At 44.4% G+C, this 21325-nt stretch overlaps 1 protein-coding gene and 2 long non-coding RNA genes across 5 annotated transcripts in view; 2 read left to right on the top strand and 1 right to left on the bottom strand.

Annotated features, from left to right (window-relative positions):
* The first annotated feature begins 1952 nt into the window (after window positions 1–1952).
* Window positions 1953–20922, top strand: LOC128347857 (uncharacterized). Its single transcript, XR_008317779.1, has 3 exons — window positions 1953–2045; window positions 15890–16010; window positions 19003–20922. It is a non-coding gene; the product is annotated as an uncharacterized LOC128347857 (long non-coding RNA).
* Window positions 3617–8926, top strand: LOC128347856 (uncharacterized). Its single transcript, XR_008317778.1, has 3 exons — window positions 3617–3815; window positions 6338–6452; window positions 7004–8926. It is a non-coding gene; the product is annotated as an uncharacterized LOC128347856 (long non-coding RNA).
* Window positions 5519–21325, bottom strand: part of DNASE1L3 (deoxyribonuclease 1 like 3) — a 44368-nt gene continuing 28561 nt past the window's right edge. For all 3 annotated transcript variants that reach the window (XM_053303050.1, XM_053303049.1, XM_053303048.1), the window contains exons 6-9: window positions 17488–17600; window positions 16829–16986; window positions 7090–7186; window positions 5519–6445 (exon numbers count right to left, since the gene is read on the bottom strand). In XM_053303050.1, coding sequence (XP_053159025.1) covers window positions 6347–6445; window positions 7090–7186; window positions 16829–16986; window positions 17488–17600 — 467 coding nt within the window. In that variant the 3' untranslated portion in view covers window positions 5519–6346. The remainder of the gene's footprint in view (window positions 6446–7089; window positions 7187–16828; window positions 16987–17487; window positions 17601–21325) is intronic.

Raw genomic sequence — 21325 nt, 5'->3', positions numbered from 1 at the left:
CATGTGCATCCATAACAGAGGCACATAATGGGACAGCAGAGGATAAGTTAACCTGGTACTTAACAATATTATTTTATACAGTAAAATTGCTTTCAGTTTGCAAGCATGCCTCCTCTACCACAAAGGCCGGACTTTCTGTGTCTAAGGGTACAAAACTGCGAAAGTTTTGTTCTAAGGCTAGAAAACTGCCAATGTTTGTTCGAACCCTAACCCTAAACCGAATCCATGCTTTTCCAAAGGAAGGGCTCCCGCTCATTTTCTGGGAAATTAATGCATTTTTCCAGGTTTTGCAATTTCTTTGGTAGTCTGGGCATATACTGTTCCATGCAGGCTGCTGCTCTTTGTGAGAATCTGTAAACTGGGATCTGCCACCAGGGAGTTATTCGCACATGGCTTCATGCTTCAGGGTAAATGTTGAGCGAAGCCAACAACACTTGTGGCATTGAAGGAAGCAGCTCCTCCCCTCTGCTCTCGGGTTTTGTTCTGAAACAAGTTCACATGGCATGCCTCCGTGTTTTCCTTCTAGCCAATGGTGGTGGTGGGGAGTTCTAAAGAGCTATATCTGCATTTCTAAAGAGAACATCCCTCTTATCATGCTGATTATTCTGTGTCAGTAAGGTAAAGACAAAGTGTGCTGTCGAGTTGGTGTTGACCCCTGCGCCCACAGAGCCCTATGGTTGTCTTTGATAGAATACAGGAAGGATTTACCATTGCTTCCTCCCACGCAGTTTGAGATTATGCCTTTCAGCATCTTCCTATATCGCTACGTCAGTGCCTCTCCCTATTTGCTCTGGCATTTTCAGGAAAACTAGCATTTTAAAAATCCAGAAATACGTTGAGATAAACTAGAATTCACATCACAAAGCCTGATTTGTGTGTGGAGTGGGTCCAAGAATCTCAAAGGGACTTCGGGGTAAGTTTGGCTGGTGTGTGAATGGACACACTCTCCTCTGAAGTTCAGGGTAGAAGCCCTGTGTGTAAAACCTCCAGGAGAAGTGCTCCCTCCTGAACTTACACACCAGGAATTATTGTTTATACAAAGCAGCAGCTGTTCTTGCTCCCCAAATCCAGTTGGGATAGTGGGAAGACTGGGAATGTTGTCATTTTCACACATCCCATGTGGGTCTGACAGGTCCCTTTCCAGATGCCATTCAATTTAACCAGGTCTTGGCTGACACGGGGAGAAAGGACCCACCTGACATCAAGTTCTTATCTTTCCCTGGAATGCTGTGCCTCCCACCTCCATTGGGACTGCCTCACAGTTTGCTAGCCACTGCATTAAGTCTAGAGGTTAGAGCAGTTCTTGTCAAATGACCTCTAGTTGAATCATAGCTAGTGTGAGCTAGTTGGTGGCATTGATTAAAAAGTGAAATTCGTGTTTGTCATTGTTTTTCCTTTTGTCTTGGGAATTACCACAAGAGGAGAGTATGAACACTTAAGTCCAACCACCTGAGGTGTTTCCTCACCAACCTGTTCCATTGTTCTCCTAGCTGCTGACTCTGAGTGCACTGCATTCTCCTTGTGGGATATGTATCTTGGTGTGCCAGTCCACGCTTTTCTTTTAAAAACATGCTCTTGTTTGCATCCCCCAGCTGCTGAATATTTGGAAACATTAACTTTGGGAGACAAGGTGTTTTTTCTTATCTGGTTCCTCAAATGGCCTCATTTAGATTTTCTGGCAGCATTCATCTATTTTTTACCTAACTGGATCAAAGTCCAAAGTATATAAAATGTAATCAAACAGTGTTGGCTTGTTGGAGGGAGGGAGGCAGGGAAAAGAGAGAACTATCACAGTATTTAATGGGCCTTTCCAAGGCTTTTTAAAAGCCAACATTACAATCCTATGGAGACTTTTGTGAGAGAGAGATATCAAAGAAGTTACTTGATAGCTCCATATTTCTTTGCTGAAAAACCACAGTGGAGCTCTCTTTTGTGGTGTATATAGGATAACAGTTGAATGGAAAAGGCAGGAAGAGTGGCTGGCAGACTAGAGGAAGAGAACAAACAGGTCGTTGTGACTACTTGGCTACTTGCCTGGACAAAAGGTAAATATATTTCTTCTCTGGCTTTTTCAAAAATACGTCATCGGTGGGTTCAAGTATTCCTTCTTCAGGGCAAAATGAATCCTGTCTTTAGTATCAAACACCACAGTTGCAAAGAACAAAGAAATATTATTAAAACAGAGACTAGGATTCACTCCAGCAAAGATTTTGTCTCGGTTCATACCAATATATTTCCTCAAATAAGTCTCTATGGTTTTTAACATCCATCATGCTAATGTTCCCATATCATTTCTATCTGTCAGGCAGCATTAAGTATAATAAAGCTGCCTGGCATTGTTGGACTGTAGTATTCTTCATATAACTAGCCTTTGGTGGGATAAACAATGCAGTGACCTTTAGTGACCCTTTGCTTCACTGCTGGCGAGATATGAGTCAAGACAGGCAAGTTTTATCTGTCACAGAGAAAGGTTGGCACGCAGGTGTTCAAGTGACTCAAATATTTCAGCACATCTCTGTTTCAGCACATCCCTAATATCTGCTTCATGAGTGCCACATCCATCCTGCAACTGCTTCATTGGTTACTGATCCACTTCCAGGCTAGATTTAAGGTGCTGGTCTTGAACTTTAAAACTCTACACGGCTTGGGGCCGGGGTACCTGTCAGACCGCATTTGCCCATATGAACCTGCCAGGGCCCTCTGCTTGGCAGCTCAGGCCCTGCTCATGGCCTTGCCACAAACAGAGATCCAGTTAGTGGTAGGAACTAGAAACAGGGCCTTTTTGCTTCTGGCCCTTCAGCTTTGGAATGCCCTCCCCAAAGAGCTTTGCCATGCTCCCTCCCTGTTTTTAGAAAACAATTTAACACACATCTTTTAAAAGAAGCTGTCAGAGTTTTCCTTTGCCTGCTTGGTCATTGTCCTTTCTCTCAGTTCTTTCCCCACTTCTATACGAAGGGTGTTGGCCTCAGAAGAGGTGGGAAGGGGGTTGCTTTTCACCCTGGTCCTCCCCCACCCATCAGCAAGAGGGGTTGCCCCGCTCCTCTCTGGGAGCCTTTAAGGCTAGCTAGCTCCCATCTCTACTAAGTTCCTCATCCTTGGCCATCTGCCCCTTAAATAGAGCCCTGTATAGGAACATAGGAAGCTGCCATATACTGAGTCAGACCATCTAGCTCAGTATTGTCTTCACAGACTGGCAGCAGCTTTTCCAAGGTTGCAGGCAGGAATCTCTCTCAGCCCTATCTTGGAGAAGCCAGGGAGGGAACTTGGAACCTTCTGCTCTTCCCAGAGCGGCTCCATCCCCTGAGGGGAATATCTTGCAGTGCTCACACATCAAGTCTCCCATTCATATGCAACCAGGGCAGACCCTGCTTAGTTAAGGGGACAAGTCATGCTTGCTACCACAAGACCAGCTCGCCTCTCCAGCCAGTCCTGAAATCCTCCCCCTGGCCCCTGCCCCTTGGGCCCAGCGGTTGCCCAACTTGCTGCCTCAGCTGCCTCTCAGGCAGCCGTGACTCTAAGCCCTGTCCCCGCTTCCAGAGTCATCACACAGCGCCTTAGCAGAGGGGTGGGGGCAGTCCTCCCCTCGTTGCCACCAAGCGACGGCCATGCCGGCCCAGCCTATGGCAGCTGACTCCCCAGCCTCTGTGCTCTCCCTATTGTCCAGGAGAGGGCGCCACCACCAGTTCTGACAAGACTGGCTGCTCCGTGGCTTCCCTTTTCACCACCACGCCGCCTGCTAAGTGTCTGGGTGCCCTGGGATCTGGAGGGGGCACCCAAGAGAGGCTTCTTAATGTTTTATCTGCTGCTTATTCCTGGTAGGCTTTTTAGTTTTTACTTCTCCATTTTTAGCTTTCTATTAACAACTTTTAATTTTAAACTTTTAAATTTTTGTAATTGTGGTTTTAGTTTGGCCTTTTAACGTGTTCAGCTTCTTTAATGTTTTGTTTTACATTGTGAGGTGCTCATTGTGAGGTTGTGTGAATAGCCCCTGTATGTGTTTTGTTGATGTGAGTAGTATACTAGAGGGGCGGAGTATAACTATCTTAAATATATAAATAATAATATTAAATAGAATAGCCATGGGTTCTAGACATCCCCAAGCTGGTCTTGCTACTGCTGGTTCATCAACAGAGTTTGGAGTGAACCTGGATTGAGTAGTCTATACCAGTGTTTCTCAAACTTTTTGGAGTCAAGGACCGCTAAATTCTTCGTGCAGAGTTTCAAGGACCGCTACATTCTTCATGCGCAGTTTCCCGGACCAGCAGTTAGTAAAGGGGTTTCAAGTCTGTCTGTCTGTCCGTCTGTCTATCAGACTTCTATACTGCCCAAAACTTGCATCTCTGGGCAGTTTAGAATGAAAATAATATAAGCATTAAAATAATTAAATTTGGAATCTTTTGCAAACATGGAATATTAGGGGTTCTTAACCTTGGGTCCCTCAGTTAAACTCCCATAACCCCCAACAACAATGGCATTTGGCCATTATGGCTGGGGATTATGGGAGTAGAAGTCCACCAATGTCTGGGTACCCAAGGTTGAGAACCCCTGAATCTAAAAGCCTGGGTGAACAAATTTGTCTCCAGTATGTCTGGAGTGGAGGTGCTTGTGATTACTCAATGGAGAGGGGATGTTGGGCCATTAGAAAAATTCAAAAGCTACATGGGGCCAATGAAAACAACATACAAGCAAGCCCCACTGATGCAAGAGGGAAACAGCGTTCCCTCTCAAGGCGCCTCGACCACAACAGGCAGCTGGGTTTCAATCAACCAACCTTTGGCTGCAAACAATGAGCATGCAAGAACCAGCAGCCCTTCAAGTGGCGCCCACTGCCATACTTTTTCCTCCATGCCCCCGCATCGCATACAGTTTGAAGCTGTAAAGATAGGGAATAAGATAGCTGTAGGAAGATCTCAGCAGCACGTGGAGGCAAGGCACAAGAAGGGTCCCACGCCTCCGTGATACTTTTCCTCTTCCGTGCCATGTGCAAAATTGAGTAAGTGAGTGCCTTGATTTCAGTTGTGCGGGGGGGGGGGGTTTGACTCCCAGTCAGGGACCGGCACTCAACCCTTCGGGGACCGGCAGCGGTCCAGGGACCGGTGGTTGAGAAACACTGGTCTATACCACTAGCTTCCTACATTGAATGCTTCGGTGTTAAAAGGCCCCCAGAGCAAGCAACTGCTCATGTACTGCAGTACCCAAACAGGGTGAGAAGTGATGGAGATGGCCACAGATTCAAACAAAGAATAAGGGGGGCAAAACTGCATTCTTGTTCATATCTCTTGTGGCAGTACTTTTAAGGATGCTCACTTTTAATATCAGCCTGCCATGTAATACCATCTTTCATTTTTGCTTGAACACCTGCATATGAAAATGGGTCTTATATGCTTGAAATCTCACTTCCAACATTTTGAGCCAATAAAAGGCATCACTTCACTGGTTTGGCATGCAAAGACCTCAAATATTATTGAAGATAAAACACAGATGGCTCAAGAAAAACAAAATCCACCAAAGTCATCAGTCAGTCTGATTTGTGGGTAATCTTTACTGTCGCCTTAATTTGGTAAGAAAATAGATCCTGAGGATCAAAGCTCAAGCTGTGAGATAAAATCTGTTTTAGTACCACAACATCAATCCTATTGGCCCATCTTCACGTGTGACAATCTTTTGTGCCTATTTCCCCCATTGGCCCAACAGAGTCAATAAACATTATCACGATAAAGGCAAGCTTAAAACATCTGAGGAACATTTGTCCTTTCCTCTTGCAAACTCTATTTAATCCACACATTCAGTCTGATCATAGCCTGTGTTCTTCTACGGTCTCATCTCTTAGGGAGGGTTGGGTTGGGTCTGCTTTTTTACTTTCTCAATACTTTTTTTAATTTAAAGAAACAACTTTTGCAATCTTTGGTGTCCCACTTGAATCAACAATTTCAAATTTCTCTGACTTCAAAGAGGTGATGCGACAGTGTGTGTCTACATGCTTTGGACAAGACTATTGCAAAAAGTGTGCTTAAAATAGTTTTTGGCTGGGGGACATGTTGGGAATGGCTAGCGACCATGAGCAATTCTGAGTAAACAGACTGCTTTGCTAAACAGCCCCTGCTGTAGATACTGTTAAGGCATCCACACTGTCTCACTGCATTTATCTTTAGGGCAAGGACAAGTCTAGTTCATTGACTTTGTTTAAGCTTTAATGCTTTTAAGAATACAAAAAAATCATGTTGCTTATTTTTGGTTAAATACTTCACACCAGAAGGGACTTACATCAAGAACATGTCAAAATGCTAATGCTTCTCCTTGCTTGCTAATACACATTTTTTAAAATTCCTATTTCCAGCACAGCAAGTCACTTGACCTGTTTGCGATTTCTTGCTCTGGTTCTTGAAGATCGCCTGGATGTTCTCAGCTGGAACTCTATGGGAAAGTGATCGCTCACTGCTAAAGCCTGTGAAGTAATGTAGCAGGACATGTGGTTTAATGAGACACTCTGTATTTCATTCCTTGTCCTAATAATACATTATAAGAGTATGATGCATGACATCAATCATGGGTTGGGTAGAAGCCATTGAGGAAGGCATGTGGAGATAGAACCTAGTCTTGACTAATACAAGACTTTGACCTTTGTCAAAGGGAAGCTGCCCATACTACTGGCTGCTATGCTTACTGAGGCCCACAGCTTAATTGCTCAGGGTAAGGTATGGCTGGATCCATACAACGTGCAGGACACCTGCTGTTCACACAGCTTGGCTCACAGTGGCCCCTAATTTGTAGCCTGTAGTGTAGAAAAAAGGGAGGGGGAGCAACGAGGGCATAGATTGGTGGTACACAATCTGTCTCCCTTCTTGAAAGCCATGTGGAATCACTTTGAATCCCCTGTAGGATGTTGGCTTGTACTATCCTCTTGGCTCCTGATGCATCATGTTCCTCCTGCCTCTTGTCCTTCTCTGACTGGAAATCTGTCCCTCACCCCTAAACCTGGCTCCCTCTTCATTTGATTGCACAGCTCTGATGCAGCACAGCGGCTGACTCCAGAGATGGGAGATTTACAGCTGCACACACTCTAGTTATGCATTGCCACGTACGACGAACCTGCACTTCTGTCATCGAAAAGGCATGCTGGAAATCAAAGATATTTGCTGAGTTTGGCATAAGGGCTTTTATGAGCTTGTCTCCATGCAGCACAATCCTATGGGAAAGAACAAAGTATTAGCCATTTATGCAGTCACAGAAGAAATCCATTACTCTCAAAAAAGAAAAAGGTTAGCGTTTTAGGCTGGGGGATTATGTTTGCTGTATGGTGGCATCACAACAGTGTCAGAGGCTTGCAGCCAATGTTTTGGCTAGTAAATTTCAAACAGCCCGCCCTCAAATAATCAGCAGTCTATGGGAAACTCTTTTTCTTTCTGGAACCTGCCGTCCACCTTAAACCACACCCTGATAGATGCCTGTTGGGTTGCCTGTCATTTCCTCTCCCACCACCTTTTCTCTGTCTCCTGCTTCTCTCTTGCATGCATACAGTGAGACAGGCTTACAGCATGCATGTGTTTTAGGAAGCAAGTTCCATGCAAGCCAGTTGTGTCCTGTGTCACTACATAGGATCGTAGCCTTGTTTGCCCTTGCCTTTCTGTCTTACCTGACAAAGAACCTCTTTCCTCTGACAGCAGCTACTTTGAGAGCTGCTCCTGCTGCGAGCAAATGTGCAACAGCTGAGGACCTTCAGATTGATGGGGGCAGAGAAGGCAGGGCAGGCCCGTCCAGAGAGCAAGAGGATGGAGAGGTCATGACCAGACAGTTCGCTTATTTATTTAAATTGATATACTGCCCTTCATACTAAGACCCCAGGGCAGTTAACAAGAAGATAAAAACAATTCAATAAAAACAGAAATACAGCTAAAAGTTTAAAAAGCGCGAAGGACAGCTCAAAAGCCTGGATACAAAGGTCAGTCTTCACTTTCCTCAAGCCACCTAATGGAGCAGTGGGGAAGCAACTTGCCTAGGGAGCAAGAGGCTGTCAGTTTGAATCCCTGCTGGTGTGTGGTCACCAGGAATCGACACAATAGTCCCTTTCCCTTTTTCACTTTCCTCCTAAAGCTTAGGAGAGAGGGAGCCATGCGGGTCTCTGGTGAGAGTGAGTTTCACAGCCTGGGGGCAGCCTAGTCGGGGAGGGGAAGCACCATGCCAACAGGAACAAAGGAAGAAAAAGGAATGGTGTACTGGCACCTGTTCCTGTTCTCTTGCTTACAGCCTGGAGGTAACCACTGAGAAGGCTCTGACCCACATGCTTGACAAATGGGCCTCAGCAGGTGTCGCCACACAGAGCAGAGTCCTCCCAGCGGATCTAGCCAGGTGAGTAGATTCAGCTGGGAGCAGACAGTCTCTAAGGTACCCAGGGCCCAAGCCGTTTAGGGCTTTAAAGATAATAACGAACACCTTGAATTGTACCCCAAAACAGACTGGCAGCCAGCGCAGTACCTTCAAGACTGGACTTCATGGCAGTAAGCCCCATTGAACTCAACAGAATTTTTTTTTTTTTTTTTTGCTCTCCCGGTGGCCATTCGTTCCTCAGACTCCATCACGGCTTTTAGAAAGCTTTTAAAGACTTGGCTTTTTACCCAGGCTTTTACATGATTGTTTTTACTGCGGCTTCTCTGTTTTTATCTGTTATCTGTTGTCATGTTTTTATGCTTGTTTATATGTTTTTAGCTTGATGTTTTTACTGCTTTTATTGTATGTTTTAATTTTTGTAAACCGCCTTGGGGTTTTCTTTTAACGAAAGGCGGTATAGAAATGTAAAAATAAATAAATAAAAAAAACAGGACCTGCTTCCAAGAAAATAAACACAGATGTGGACTGCAGTATATAAAGCTCCCTTACACTGAGTCAGACAGCTCTAAGTAGTAGCAGCTCTTCAAGGCCTCAAGCAGATAGAATCCTTTTCCAGCCCAGCTACCTGGCATCCTCTTTAGATGGAGATGCCAAGAATTGAACCTGGGTCCTTCTGTATGCAAAGCATATGCTTTACCACTAGGTGATGTCCCTTCTCCAAGGCTCTTATCGCAGCTGTCTCTGGCTCCCTCTTCCTGGGCTGATGCATGTGCTGATGCCTATGCTGGTCATCATGGTATGTATGTATGTATGTATGTGTTTTATACCACCCAAAACTTACGTCTCTGGGTGGTTTACAACAAAAACAGAAAAGTTAAAACATTAGTTAAAACAGATAAATGACAACAAAGACATTAAAACATAGGTTAAAATAAATGACAGCAAAAAGTTAAAACATTACAACAATTTAAAACCTTTAAAAATATTTTAAAACGAAGTTAAAACCATTAAAACAGTATTTAATTAAAAGCCTGGGTGAACAAATGTGTCCTTAAAGATTTTTTAAAAATTGTCAGAGATGGGGAAGCTCTTATTTCAGTAGGGAGCATGTTCCAAAGCATCAGGGCAGCAACTGAGAAGGCCCATCCCCGAGTAGCCACCAGATGAGCCAGTGGCAACTGCAGTTGGACCTTTCCTGATGATCTCAATAGGTGGTGGGGTTCATGACGATGAAGACATTCTCTTAAATACCCAGGGCCCAAGCCATTTAGGGCTATATAGGTTATAACCAACACCTTGTATTTTTGCCCAGAAACATATCAGCAGCCAGTGTAGCTCTTTCAATACAGGAGTAATATGGTCTCTCCGAGATGACCCGGAGACCAACCTGGCTGCCTCATTCTGAACTAGCTGTAGTTTCCGGACTACATATAAAGGCAGCCCCACATAGAGCGCAGCCCCACATAAAGCGCATTACAGTAATCCAGTCTGGAGGTTACCAGCGTATGTACCATTGTCCTGAGGGCGTTTATCTCAAGAAATGGACACAGCTGGCTTATCAGCCAAAGCTGATAAAAGGCACCCCTGGCCACCGCCTCAACCTGGGACACTAGGGAGAGGCTCGGATCCAGAAGTACTCCCAGACTGCGCACCTGTTCCTTCTAGGTAAGTGTGACCCCATCCAGAACAGGCAGATCAAGCTCATCTCCCAAGTTTCTTGCCTGCACAATAAGTACCTCTGTCTTATCTGGATTCAGTCTCAGTTTATTACCTCTCATCCAGCCTATCACCGCCTCCAGGCAGGAATTTAGGGAGGTAATGCCTTCTCCCGATGAGGTTGACATGGAGAAATAGATTTGGGCGTCATCAGCATACTGATAGCATCCTGCACCAAATCTCCTGTTGATCTCTCCCAGCAGTTTCATGTAGATGTTAAACAACATTGGAGACAATACGGAGCCCTGAGGGACACCATGCTGGAGTTCCATTTTTGAAGAACAGTCCCCGAGAGACACCATCTGGAATCTGCCTGAGAAGTAAGAGTGGAACCCTGCAAAGCAGTGCCACCCACCCCCATCCCCTCAGACGCTCCAGAAGGATACTATGGTCGATAGTATCGAAAGCCACCGAGAGGTCCAAAAGGACCAACAGAGTCACACTTCCTCTGTCAATTCCCAATTGGAGATCATCCATCAGGCCGACCAAGGCAGTCTCCACCCCATAGCCCCCACAAAAGCCGGTCTAAAACAGGTCTAGATAATCAGTTTCATCCAAGACTGCCTGGAGTTGGGAGGCCACCACCCTCTCAATTACCTTGCCCAGCCATGGGAGGTTGGAAACAGGCCTATAGTTGCTCAACTCTGAGGAATCCAGGACAGGCTTCTTCAGAAGTGGTCTAATAATTGCCTTCTTAAGACAAGGAGGCATCCTGCCCTCCCTCAGAGAAGCATTTATGATCTCTACCAGGCCTTCTACAACAACTTCCCTGCCAGATAGTATTAGCCATATCGGGCAAGGGTCAAGAGAACAGGTGGCAGGCCGCATCGCTCCAAGTAGCTTGTCCACATCCTCATGAGTCACAAACGGAAACTGATCCAGCCTAACCATATAAGAGGAGTCGCTGGACACCTCCAATTCAGACACTGCAGTAATTGTGGGGTCTAAATCCAAGTCGGCCCAAATACGAGAGATTTTATCCACACAAAAACTATTCAACACATCACAGTGGATAATAGATGGTTCCAAATTCTGATTCAAGGGAGGAGGGGCACTCTCTAGCCCTCTCACAACCCTGGACAACTCTGCAGGATGTGACCTTGCGAACGCAATACGGGCTGAAAAGAATCACTTCTTTGCCGCCTGTATTGCCTTCAAATGTGCTCTATGTTGTAATCTGTCGGATTCGAGTCAAGTCTTCCTCCACTTGCGCTCCATTCATCTACCTCGCCACTTCAGCCCCCGTAGTTCTTTCGTATACCAAGGGGCCAATTTTGAATTGGGTCAGAGAGGACGCTTAAATGCGATCATGTCTACTGCCCTGGTAAGCTTGCTGTTCCAATACGGTAGGTCTTTGCCCCCCACTTTGCCCCCCCTCAGACGCTCCAGAAGGATACTATGGTCAATCGTATCGAAAGCTGATGAGAGGTCCAAAAGGGCCAACAGAGTCACACTTCCTCTGTCAATTCCCAATTGGAGATCATCCATCAGGCCAACCAAGGCAGTCTCCACCCCATAGCCAGCCCGAAAGCCAGTCTGAAATGGGTCTAGATAATTGGTTTCCTCCAAGACTGTCTGGAGCTGGGAAGCCACCACCCTCTCAATTACCTTGCTCAACCACAGAAGGTTGGAGACAGGCCAACTCTGAGGGATCCAAGGCAGGCTTCTTTAGAAGTGGTCTAATAATTGCCTCCTTAAGACAAGGAGTCATCCTTCCCTCCATCAGAGAAGCATTTATGATCTCTACCAGGCTTCCTACAACAATCCCCCAGCTGCTAGATATTATAAGCCATGTTGGGCAAGGGTCAAGACAACAGGTAGTAGGCCGCACCACTCCTAGCAGCTTGTCCACATCCTCAGGAGTCACAAACTGGAATTGATCCAACCTAACCACACAAGAGGAGTCGCTGGTCACCTCCACATCAGACACTGAAGTAATTGTGGAGACTCAGTCTAAGTCAGCCCGAATACAAGAGATTTCACCCACAAAGAATTCATTAAACACGTCACAGCAGTTAATCGATGGTTCCAGATTCTGATTCAAAGGAGAAGGGGCACGTTCTAGCCCTCTCACAACCCTGAACAACTCAGCCGGACGTGAACTTATGGTTGTAATACGGGCAGAAAAGAATCTCTTCTTTGCCACACGTATCACCTGCGCATAAATCTTCAAATGTACTCTATGTTGCAATCTGTCACATTCGAGTCAAGTCTTTCTCCACTTGCGCTCCAGTCGTCTACCTCACTGCTTTAGCCCCCGTAGTTCTCCTGTATATCAAGGGGCCAATTTTGCAGAGGGTCGGGGACGATGCTTAGGAGCAATTGTGTCTACTGCCCCGGTGAGTTTGCTGTTTCAGTTCTCCACCAGAGCATCAACAGGATCACTGGCAGAGCCAACACTAAATCCCTCCAAGGCTTCTTGGAATCTTGATGGATCCAGTAACCTTCTCGGGTGGACTATCCTAATAGGCCCTTCAGCCCTGCAAAGGTGGGAAGTGATTGTGAGTCCAACCTTAACCAGATGGTGGTCTGTCCATGACAATAGGGAAATCACACGACCACCCATGGACCACCCGCCTAATCAGAGTGAAAGACCAAATCAAGCATGTGACCGGCAATATGAATCAGTCCTGAGACCACTTGAGATAGGCCCATAGTCATCATGGCCACTATGAACTCCTGAGCTGCCTCGGACAAATTGGTTCCGAAATGAACATTGAAGCCCCCCAGCACCACAAGCCTGGGAGACTCCAACACCAAGCCTGAGACCAGGTCATTCAGCTCAGTTAGGGACTCCATTAAGCAGCGGGGCAAACGGTACACTAGGAGAACTCCCAATCTATCCTTGCTCCCCAAACCTCGGTACATACATTCGATATGGTCTGACTCCCAACAGGGATCCTGGAAAGGGAGATATCGTTCTTATAGACCACAGCCACTCCACCTCCCCACCTGCGGGCCCTCACCTACTGCTGAACAGAGTACCTGGGCGGAAGAAGGTGGGACCAAACTGGGCTACTGGACTCCCCCAACCAGGTCTCCATAATACATGCCAGGTTGGCTCCTGAATCCAGAATCAAATCATGAATGGTTTCTGATTTGTTCTGGACCAACCTGGCATTACAAAGGAGCAAGGTGAGGTTCCGAGGGTGGTTGGCACTGCTCCCTGAAGTCCAAGAGCTGACAGGCCAGCCAGAAGGGGGGAACAGCTATTAGATTTCTGATCCCCCTTCCCCTGTAATTACCCACTGACCTGTCAACGTTACTTCTTCTGTTCCCACCACCAGCGGAATTGGTAAAGCTTTCCTGCCACAAACACACTACACTACAATGCAAACATATTTTGATTCATCACTGCATGATTCAGCTTTCTTTGGGCCAACTCCAAGTCTTGGTAATCCTTATTAATATGCTATCCCCGTATTGCAGATTGGGGGTGGGCTGAGGCTGAAAGATAGGGACTTTCCTAAGCCTACATAGTGAGTTTATGGTGGAGGAGCAGAGATTTGAAGTAGGGAGTTTCAAGTCACAGCTCATCTTCTTGACAACTACACTGCATCAGCGACACTACCTCAGATTATCTTGTGGGTACCTAGAGGGTTGCCTGTTTCCATATTAATCTGTCCATCATGCCTGAGATAATTTGGTGAGCCTGGCAGATGGTGATGCATGAGAGGACTTTTTCTGTGGTGGCACTGAAGCTGAGCTCAGTTTCCTCTTTATCAGTGTTCTGCTGGTGGTTAAAAACTGTCTTTTTTGTTGTCACCGGTGTTTCAGTTTTTCTGTTTTGCTCCCCTTTTGTACTTAAATTGATGGTTAAATTTTGTTGGCATGTAATGATTTTTTGTTTTCTTTCTGTTGCTTAAAAAAAAACCCTGATTGCTAACCACTTTGGGTGCCTTTGGTTTTGGAGGGGGAAAGCAAAATATAATGTTTATCTAAATAAATAACATGGGTCGAATAGGATAGATGGAAGAACCTTCTTATAAAATTAAGGCAAAGGAAATGGCCTTCAAGGTTTATCAACTAAGCTGACCCAAAAAGAGCTTAACTCTTTCAGTTTTATCTTTCTGTGAGAGGTAAAGGAGGATGGAAAATTATTCAGGATTTATTATTCATGTTATTACTATTATAAAAAAAAAACAGTTGCTTTTCCAAAGCTCAAGATGGCTTACATATAAATACTTGTGTGTGTGTGTGTGCGCATGTACATGCACCATATAAAGTAAACAAAAACCTGCACCAGAAACAAAAATAATTACCCTACTACATTTTGAGGTGCATTTTGCATCCCCTCCAAAAAGCACACAGAGAGGGGGAATTTTGAATCTTCATTCAGTTCACCTATTTCCATTACTCATTTTATTATTTTCAGTTTTTATATAAAATAAACAATGAAGATTATTCCGCAGAGTATGTTTTCAGATATTTCTTGCTGAACTGCTGGATACAGTTAATGTATCCATGTTGTTCACAAGGCTTCTTCTGCCATTCAACTCTTCTGAAATCAGTATGTCCCCATCTGAATTCTGAAATTTGGGCATTAGGTCAAAATTGGCCAAAATTGTTCTCTTACGTGTGTCTTTGTAAAGTGCACAAGTCAGTCACATACCTGAGATGCATGAATGAGCAGCTGGAAGAGAGTTCCTTGGGTGAAGTTTTTCTCTTCAACTGCCCATCATTACAGGGCTATGATTAGACATCACTAATCATCTTGGCACAAACTGAAGCACACTGCTGGGAAAGAAAGCTGGATTCTGACTCAGAAGCACAATGAGATAAACTAAAGGACTTGCTTGCCAGCTGTTTCAGGAACAAGGTGAGAAGAACGCGTTCTGCCAAGGGCAAAAATGTGGGCAGCGAGAAATTAGTTGGGGATTTGTCTCACATGGAACATTCTGCTCGGGTGATTATCCTGGCAAACCTCTTGAAGGTCAAAAATGTTCTCTCCGGAAATCAGAGGAAAGGTTTGTGAAGGTAGATCTGACAATGTACAATCCAGTATTGCTTTTTTTTTTGGTATGTGTGCAAATGTTTCAGTTAACTTGTCTTGCCAAACAAGCAGGTTGGTTGACCACACCCCTTTCTCTGGCATGTATTAATTGTATTAATGTATTAACACATTAATGCCTATTTGGAGTGTAAGAACATAGGGGCATAGGAAGCTGCTTTATACTGAGTCAGACCATTGGTCCATCTAGCTCAGTATTGTTTACCCAGACTGGCAGTGACTTTTCCAAGGTTGCAGGCAGGAGTCTCTCTCAGACCTATCTTGGAGATGCCAGGGAGGGAACTTGGAACCTTCTTCATGCAAGCATGCAGGTGCTCTTCTCAAAGTGGCACCATCCCCTAAGGGGAATATTTTACAGTGCTCACACATGTAGTCTCCCATTAAAATGTAAATCAGGGTAGACCCTGCTTAACAAAGGGAACACTTCATACTTGCTATCTCAGAACCAGTGTGTAACAAGGCAAGTTCCAAGTATGAAATAGTACCCTCTAGTGCACACTGTGGTACATAGGAAAATCATGATACCTTAGGGTAGCTTTGATTTTGGTCTACTAAGCTTGGGAGTTATTTGCACATGGCTTCATGCTGCGGGGTAAATGTTGAGTGAAGCCACTTCAAATTACACTCGTGGCATTGAGGGAAGAAGCCCCTCCCCTCTACTCTCGGGTTTTGTTTTGGTGCAAGTTCACATCGCATGCCTCCATGTTTTCCTTCTAGCCAATTGAGGTGGGAGGAGATTTCAAAAGAGCTATATCTGCATTTCTAAAGAGAGTATCCCTCTTATCATTCTAATGATTCTATGTCAGTGACTCTCCCTATTTGTTTCTGTGTTTTCAGAAAAAGTCACTTAAAACCAGCATTTTAAAAACCCGGAAATACATCGAGATAAGCTAGAAATCGGGAGACAAAGCCCGATTTGTGTGTGGAGTGCTTGCAAGGATCTCGAAGGGACTTCGGGGTAAGTTTGGCTGGTGTGTGAAGGCACACTCTCTCTTCCAAAGGAGATTCGGGGTAACAGCCTTGTCTGTAAAGAGCAGAAAGCAATACAGCACAGGAGGACCCACAAACAGTGTAGGCCTGATTCCATGCTATAATGGCTTAGGACCTGGTTACCTAGGAGCACACACCTTCTTCTGCATGATCTCCACATTAAGGTCATCAAGAGAGGTCCATCTACGGATGCTACCAGCTCATCTGGCGGTCGCTATAGAATGGCGGTCGCTATAGAATGCTTCCTATAGATGTTCGCCGTTTAACATCTTCAAAAGAGCCCTTAAGACACTTTTTTTTAAAGCCAGGCTTTTAGTAAACTTTGAATGTTTTAAATCGTTTTAACAGTTTGTTTTCTTTTGTTTTTGTTGTGTTTATTTTTGTAAACTGCATAGATGCTTTGGAGACCGGCTGTATATAAATTAAATAAATAATAATCAGGCTCACAGGCCTATCCATTTCTGTCTAGGCATGACATACACTCCAACTGCCTGTGCAAGTTTTGGCACCTGTGACCCACAGGTTGGCTACCCCTAGAGTAAAGGCTGCATTTGATGCTGGTCAGTTGTGCCTCAAAGTAGACGGCATCCTATGCAACAAATGTTCCATGGACAATGGGCTAGATGACCTGAGGTGAACTTTGACTCTCACTCCCCTTATAACTTAAATTATGAATCAACCGAAGCTTTGTACAATACAAGCAGACTTCTAACCATACAAATAATTGGCAGTATTATTTGTAGGGGGGGAGGTAATTAAAGAGTCATTTCTGAAGAGAACTGTTACCTGTCATATGGGCAGTGAGTGCTTGCTTTCACCGTTGTGTCAGTTTTGTCATCAATCAGCCAAACAAATTCGGAGTGGCTTCGTAGCCTGATATTCTTCCAGTGCTTCTTTGCGACATAGTCACAGCCAGCATTGAAGTCTCCCATGAAGATGAAATTCTAAAAAGGGGGGTTGTTAGACACAAGGTTGAAAAGGTAGAATGGCTAAATTCTGTCATAAATGTAAAACAGGGACAACAACAAACCCACCCACTCACTTTTTATTATTTTTATTATTAGGTGACGTTCAGGGGGACAAAACTACAGCAGTGTTCATAATTTTGGGTTTGTCTGCAGAGCCAGTATAGGCTGTGGTAAGGTGTGCATCCAGATCAGACTTGCTCAGTCTGAGGATGTTTCTTGGGAGTTTCAGCCATTTTTGACAATTCCTTCTCTAGTTTTTCAAGTTAAAAGTGAAATCAGTAGAAAGCAGCAGAGAAATGAAATACTCAGATGTGAAAGCGTTAAAGACAGAGAATGAGAGAGAGGGAAAAGAAATTTGGCCTTCTGTTCTGGTGTTTGTAATTTCCAGAACAGGTGCCTTGTATGCCCTGTCTGGATCTGGTCTCAAGAGTTTGGTCAATAGGGGTGGGGGACCACGTCAGGGTAACTGTGACTTACCTCAGACTTCCAATATTGTTTCACATCCAGATATACATCATAGAGTTCATCAATTTCTTGCACAGCTGTTTCTGGTGCTGCATGCAGAGGGATTATCACAAAGTCCTTGACCACTTAACAAGTAAACATGAAAAGGGTTATCTTATCAGTACTTTTACACACCTGCCATCGAGATTAGCAAAACTGACATATTTAATATGCTCGTTAAGCACATTATCTTTTAAAGGGCATGCATTATCACTAAGTGTCTTAGGAACACAGGAAACAACCTTATCCTTAATCATGTTATATAACCATCTTATACTTTTATACCGAGTTGGGCCATTGGTCCATCTCACTCAGTCCTGTCTACAAATTTGAATGGTAATGGCTCTCCAAATTTTCAGGCAGGAGTCTTTCCCAGCCCTGCCTGGAGATGCCAGGGATTGTACCTGGGGCACTCTGCATGCAAAGCAGATGCTCCACCACTGAGCTACAGCCCCAGCCCTAAATGTCTTGTTTGAAGACATTTCTTGCATGCCTTGTTTGAAGCATCTGACACTGAAGTGTAATTGACTGCAATGTATCCTCTCACAGACAAAAATGGTGTTCATGTTTCCTCTAGTGTCTTAAGAACTTTAAATACATCCCTAAACATGCCATTATTATTTAGAATATTGTATATGCTGATTCCCCCCCAAAAGATTCTCAGAGTGGTTTGCACAGCATAAGGAATGAAAAGATGGTTCCCTATTCCAAAAGAGTTCACAATTTCAAAAAACTGAACCTTTGTGACATAATAGTTTTGTGATTATTGAAGTTGTGATTACTAGGAGAATGGTTTCTGACTCTTAGTATAACCATTTTGTCCTTTTAGGACCAATTCTCATGTTCATTTTTTGTATATAAGTTCACACTTCTGTATGCCTGTGTTCTGTAATATTTTACAAAACCTTGTCACACATGGAATCTGTATTTTCTTCAGAAAACCGAGCAGGTTACATATGGTTCCCAGCTGATTTCTCATCCAGGCAGCATTCAGTGCCAGATCCCTTTGAGTAGAATTGCCCTCACATTGTATTTTTTCATCCCAGCAGGGGCATAGCTAGGGGAGAAGGGGACCGTGTTCACCACTCTCCCTGGTGGCCCCTCAAAGTGAAGGAGATAATGAAGAAAATAGGGAGGGGTGGAACTGGGGGGCCCTCAGGAGTCTGGGGGCCCCAGGTTTTTTGAACCCATCCGCTCAATTATAGCTATGCCCCTGCATTCCAAGATGTTTAGTTTATCCTTATATCTGTTTCCCAGTTGGACATTGGTTCTCTCTCTCTCTCCCTCTCTCTCCCTCCCTCCCTCTCTCTCTCTCTCTCTCTCTCTCACACACACACACGCTCTCCTAGTATGAACTTACATGTCCAAAAATATTAATGTGGGAATTGGTCCTCAGTTATGACCCTGACTCACTGTCTTAGCTCTCTTGTGTTATCCTGTTGTAGTCATCCCTCCACCTAATAATCTACTTTCAAATGTTTTCTCTAGATACTGTAGTCTATTCTCTTATCACATACATCTTTCAAGATGATGAAAAGTCAAGCCATTATCCAACATAATAGTCAAGAGACAGAGAATGTGAAAAGCTGGTTCACATGTTCATCACTCAAAATTCTGGAAAAAAATGGAGTCAACAGATTTCTTCCTATTGCTAAGTGCTCAGGATCTTTTGGGTTCACTTATTTGTCAATTAAGTTCCTTATTGAACGTGGCAAAACGAATTCAAGCTGTAATGAGTTCTGGACCATTTCCATGGTTCTGTGAAAGGCTGCAATCAAACCTAGATCAATCATTTTTATGAAATAAACCCAGAGAGTAGTCCCAGTCAAGTAGATCTCTGATGTAGCATTCTCTGTGGCCCGTTGAATGGTGTGGAGATAGATGATGCAATTCCATAGCTGAATCCAAGCAGATATAGCCCTTTAAGCTGTCTGGATGGGTGGCCACCTGGGATTCCTACATCAAACCATTCAGAGCTCCTCAGAGGAAGCGGGGGGCTCTATGGACAAACTAGATGTTACGGTAAGCCTATCATTAGAGCTGATGGACTTAACCTTTCTTTCAAAAATAGGAGCATAGGAGCATATGGATCTGGATCAGGATAATTGTGCAGGAGGCAGGGACTTTATGCCCCTGCCACTGTCCTGATCTGGATTCCCCACACCCATTTGACAAGGGGCGATGGGAAGCAATAGGAGCATTCTTTTCAAACAACAGCCATGGAGACCCCAATCCAGACCAGGACCATGGCAGTGGCAAAGAATTACAGCCCCTGTTCCCCCTACAATAAAGCATTACAGGCCACCCCCAGTCCTAAAAACAGTGGTACATATGCTGGTAACCTCCAGACTTGATTACTGCAATGCACTCTATGTGGGGCTGCCTTTATATATAGTCTGGAAACTTCAGTTGGTACAAAATGTGGCAGCCAGGTTGGTCTCTGGGGCAACATGAAGAGACAATATTACCCCTGTTTTAAAAGCATTACACTGGCTGCCCACATGTTTCCAGCACACAAAATATAAAGTGCTGGTGATTATCTATAAAGCCCTAAACAGCTCAGGTCCAGAGAGTGCCTTCTGTTCTACAGAGGCATATCTAGGGAAAATAGCGCCTAGGGCAAGCACTGAAATTGCGCCCCCTGTCCAAACATCTGACACCCATCTTTCAGATAACTTTACCATAATATCAGCTGAAAAATACAAGTCAAGCTCGTTAATCTTTTAATATTTCAAAAACTATTTAGCAGTGGACGTAGCCAGACCAAAAAATGCTGGAAAACTACAGTGTGCTGGGGCTCATGAAATACCCAAAGGAGGTGTACTTGGAAAACTAAACAGAAGTGCCTGTCTAATTCTCTACTATGCATTGTAGCATCACTATTACATAAGTTTTAAAAATCAATGGAGAATTTGGCTTTCCCCAGATACTCTGAAAATAATTAAAGGATATGTAGAGTAAACTGTGTCACTGCTTGGAATATATTCTAGTCTTTCAGAAAGACAGTTAAAATGAGAAAAAGAGAGCAAGAAACTCCCAGTGAGCCTTAATACTAAAGATTTCACACTGATTCAAAGACAAATTCACCATTAATAGCCATATAATTAAGACATCACATTTAACTCACTTATCACAAGAAGCAAAGTAAGAGCAAATGAATACAATCCTAGCTCGTAAGCTTCAGCTCATTATTCACAAGTCCTGATTCTCTGTACATAGTGCCAATCTGAATATGTGTGCAGAGACTTATATTATATTAAATATTATTTTTTTAACCTGTAGCCCCTTAGGGGGCTTCCTAAAGGCTCTGGGGGGGTCTCTAAAGGTTCCCTCTCACCCTGCTGGCCTCTAGGGCCTTGCAGGGACCATTTGAGCATGTGCGGTGGCCATTAAAAAAATTTTTTTAAAGAAAAAAATGGCCGCTGAAAACAAAATGGCCGCTGCGCATGCTCAAATGGCCTCTGCGAGGCCTGGCATGGCCTAAGGCTTCACAGAGGCCATTTGAGCATGTGCTGTGGCCATTTTGTTTTTGACGGCCATTTTTTTTTAAAAAAATAATAATTTTAGGAAATGGCGCCCTCCTTTCAAGTGGCGCCCGGGGCACGTGCCCTGCCTGCTCCACCCTAGATATGCCTCTGCTGTTCTAGGATCCCCACTGTTTATTAAGATTTTCTGGAGAGGTCCACCTGCGGTTGCCACAGCTTGTCTGGTGGTGACTTGGGTTAACCTTTTCCATACTGCCCCCAGACTCCGGAATGAACCCCCTGTTGCTGTAAGAGCTCCAACATCTCAACAACAACAACAACAAATA

This window comes from Hemicordylus capensis, chromosome 2 (assembly GCF_027244095.1).
Source record: "Hemicordylus capensis ecotype Gifberg chromosome 2, rHemCap1.1.pri, whole genome shotgun sequence".
NCBI classification, from domain to species: domain Eukaryota; kingdom Metazoa; phylum Chordata; class Lepidosauria; order Squamata; family Cordylidae; genus Hemicordylus; species Hemicordylus capensis.
This window is presented reverse-complemented; position numbering and strand designations above follow the sequence as displayed.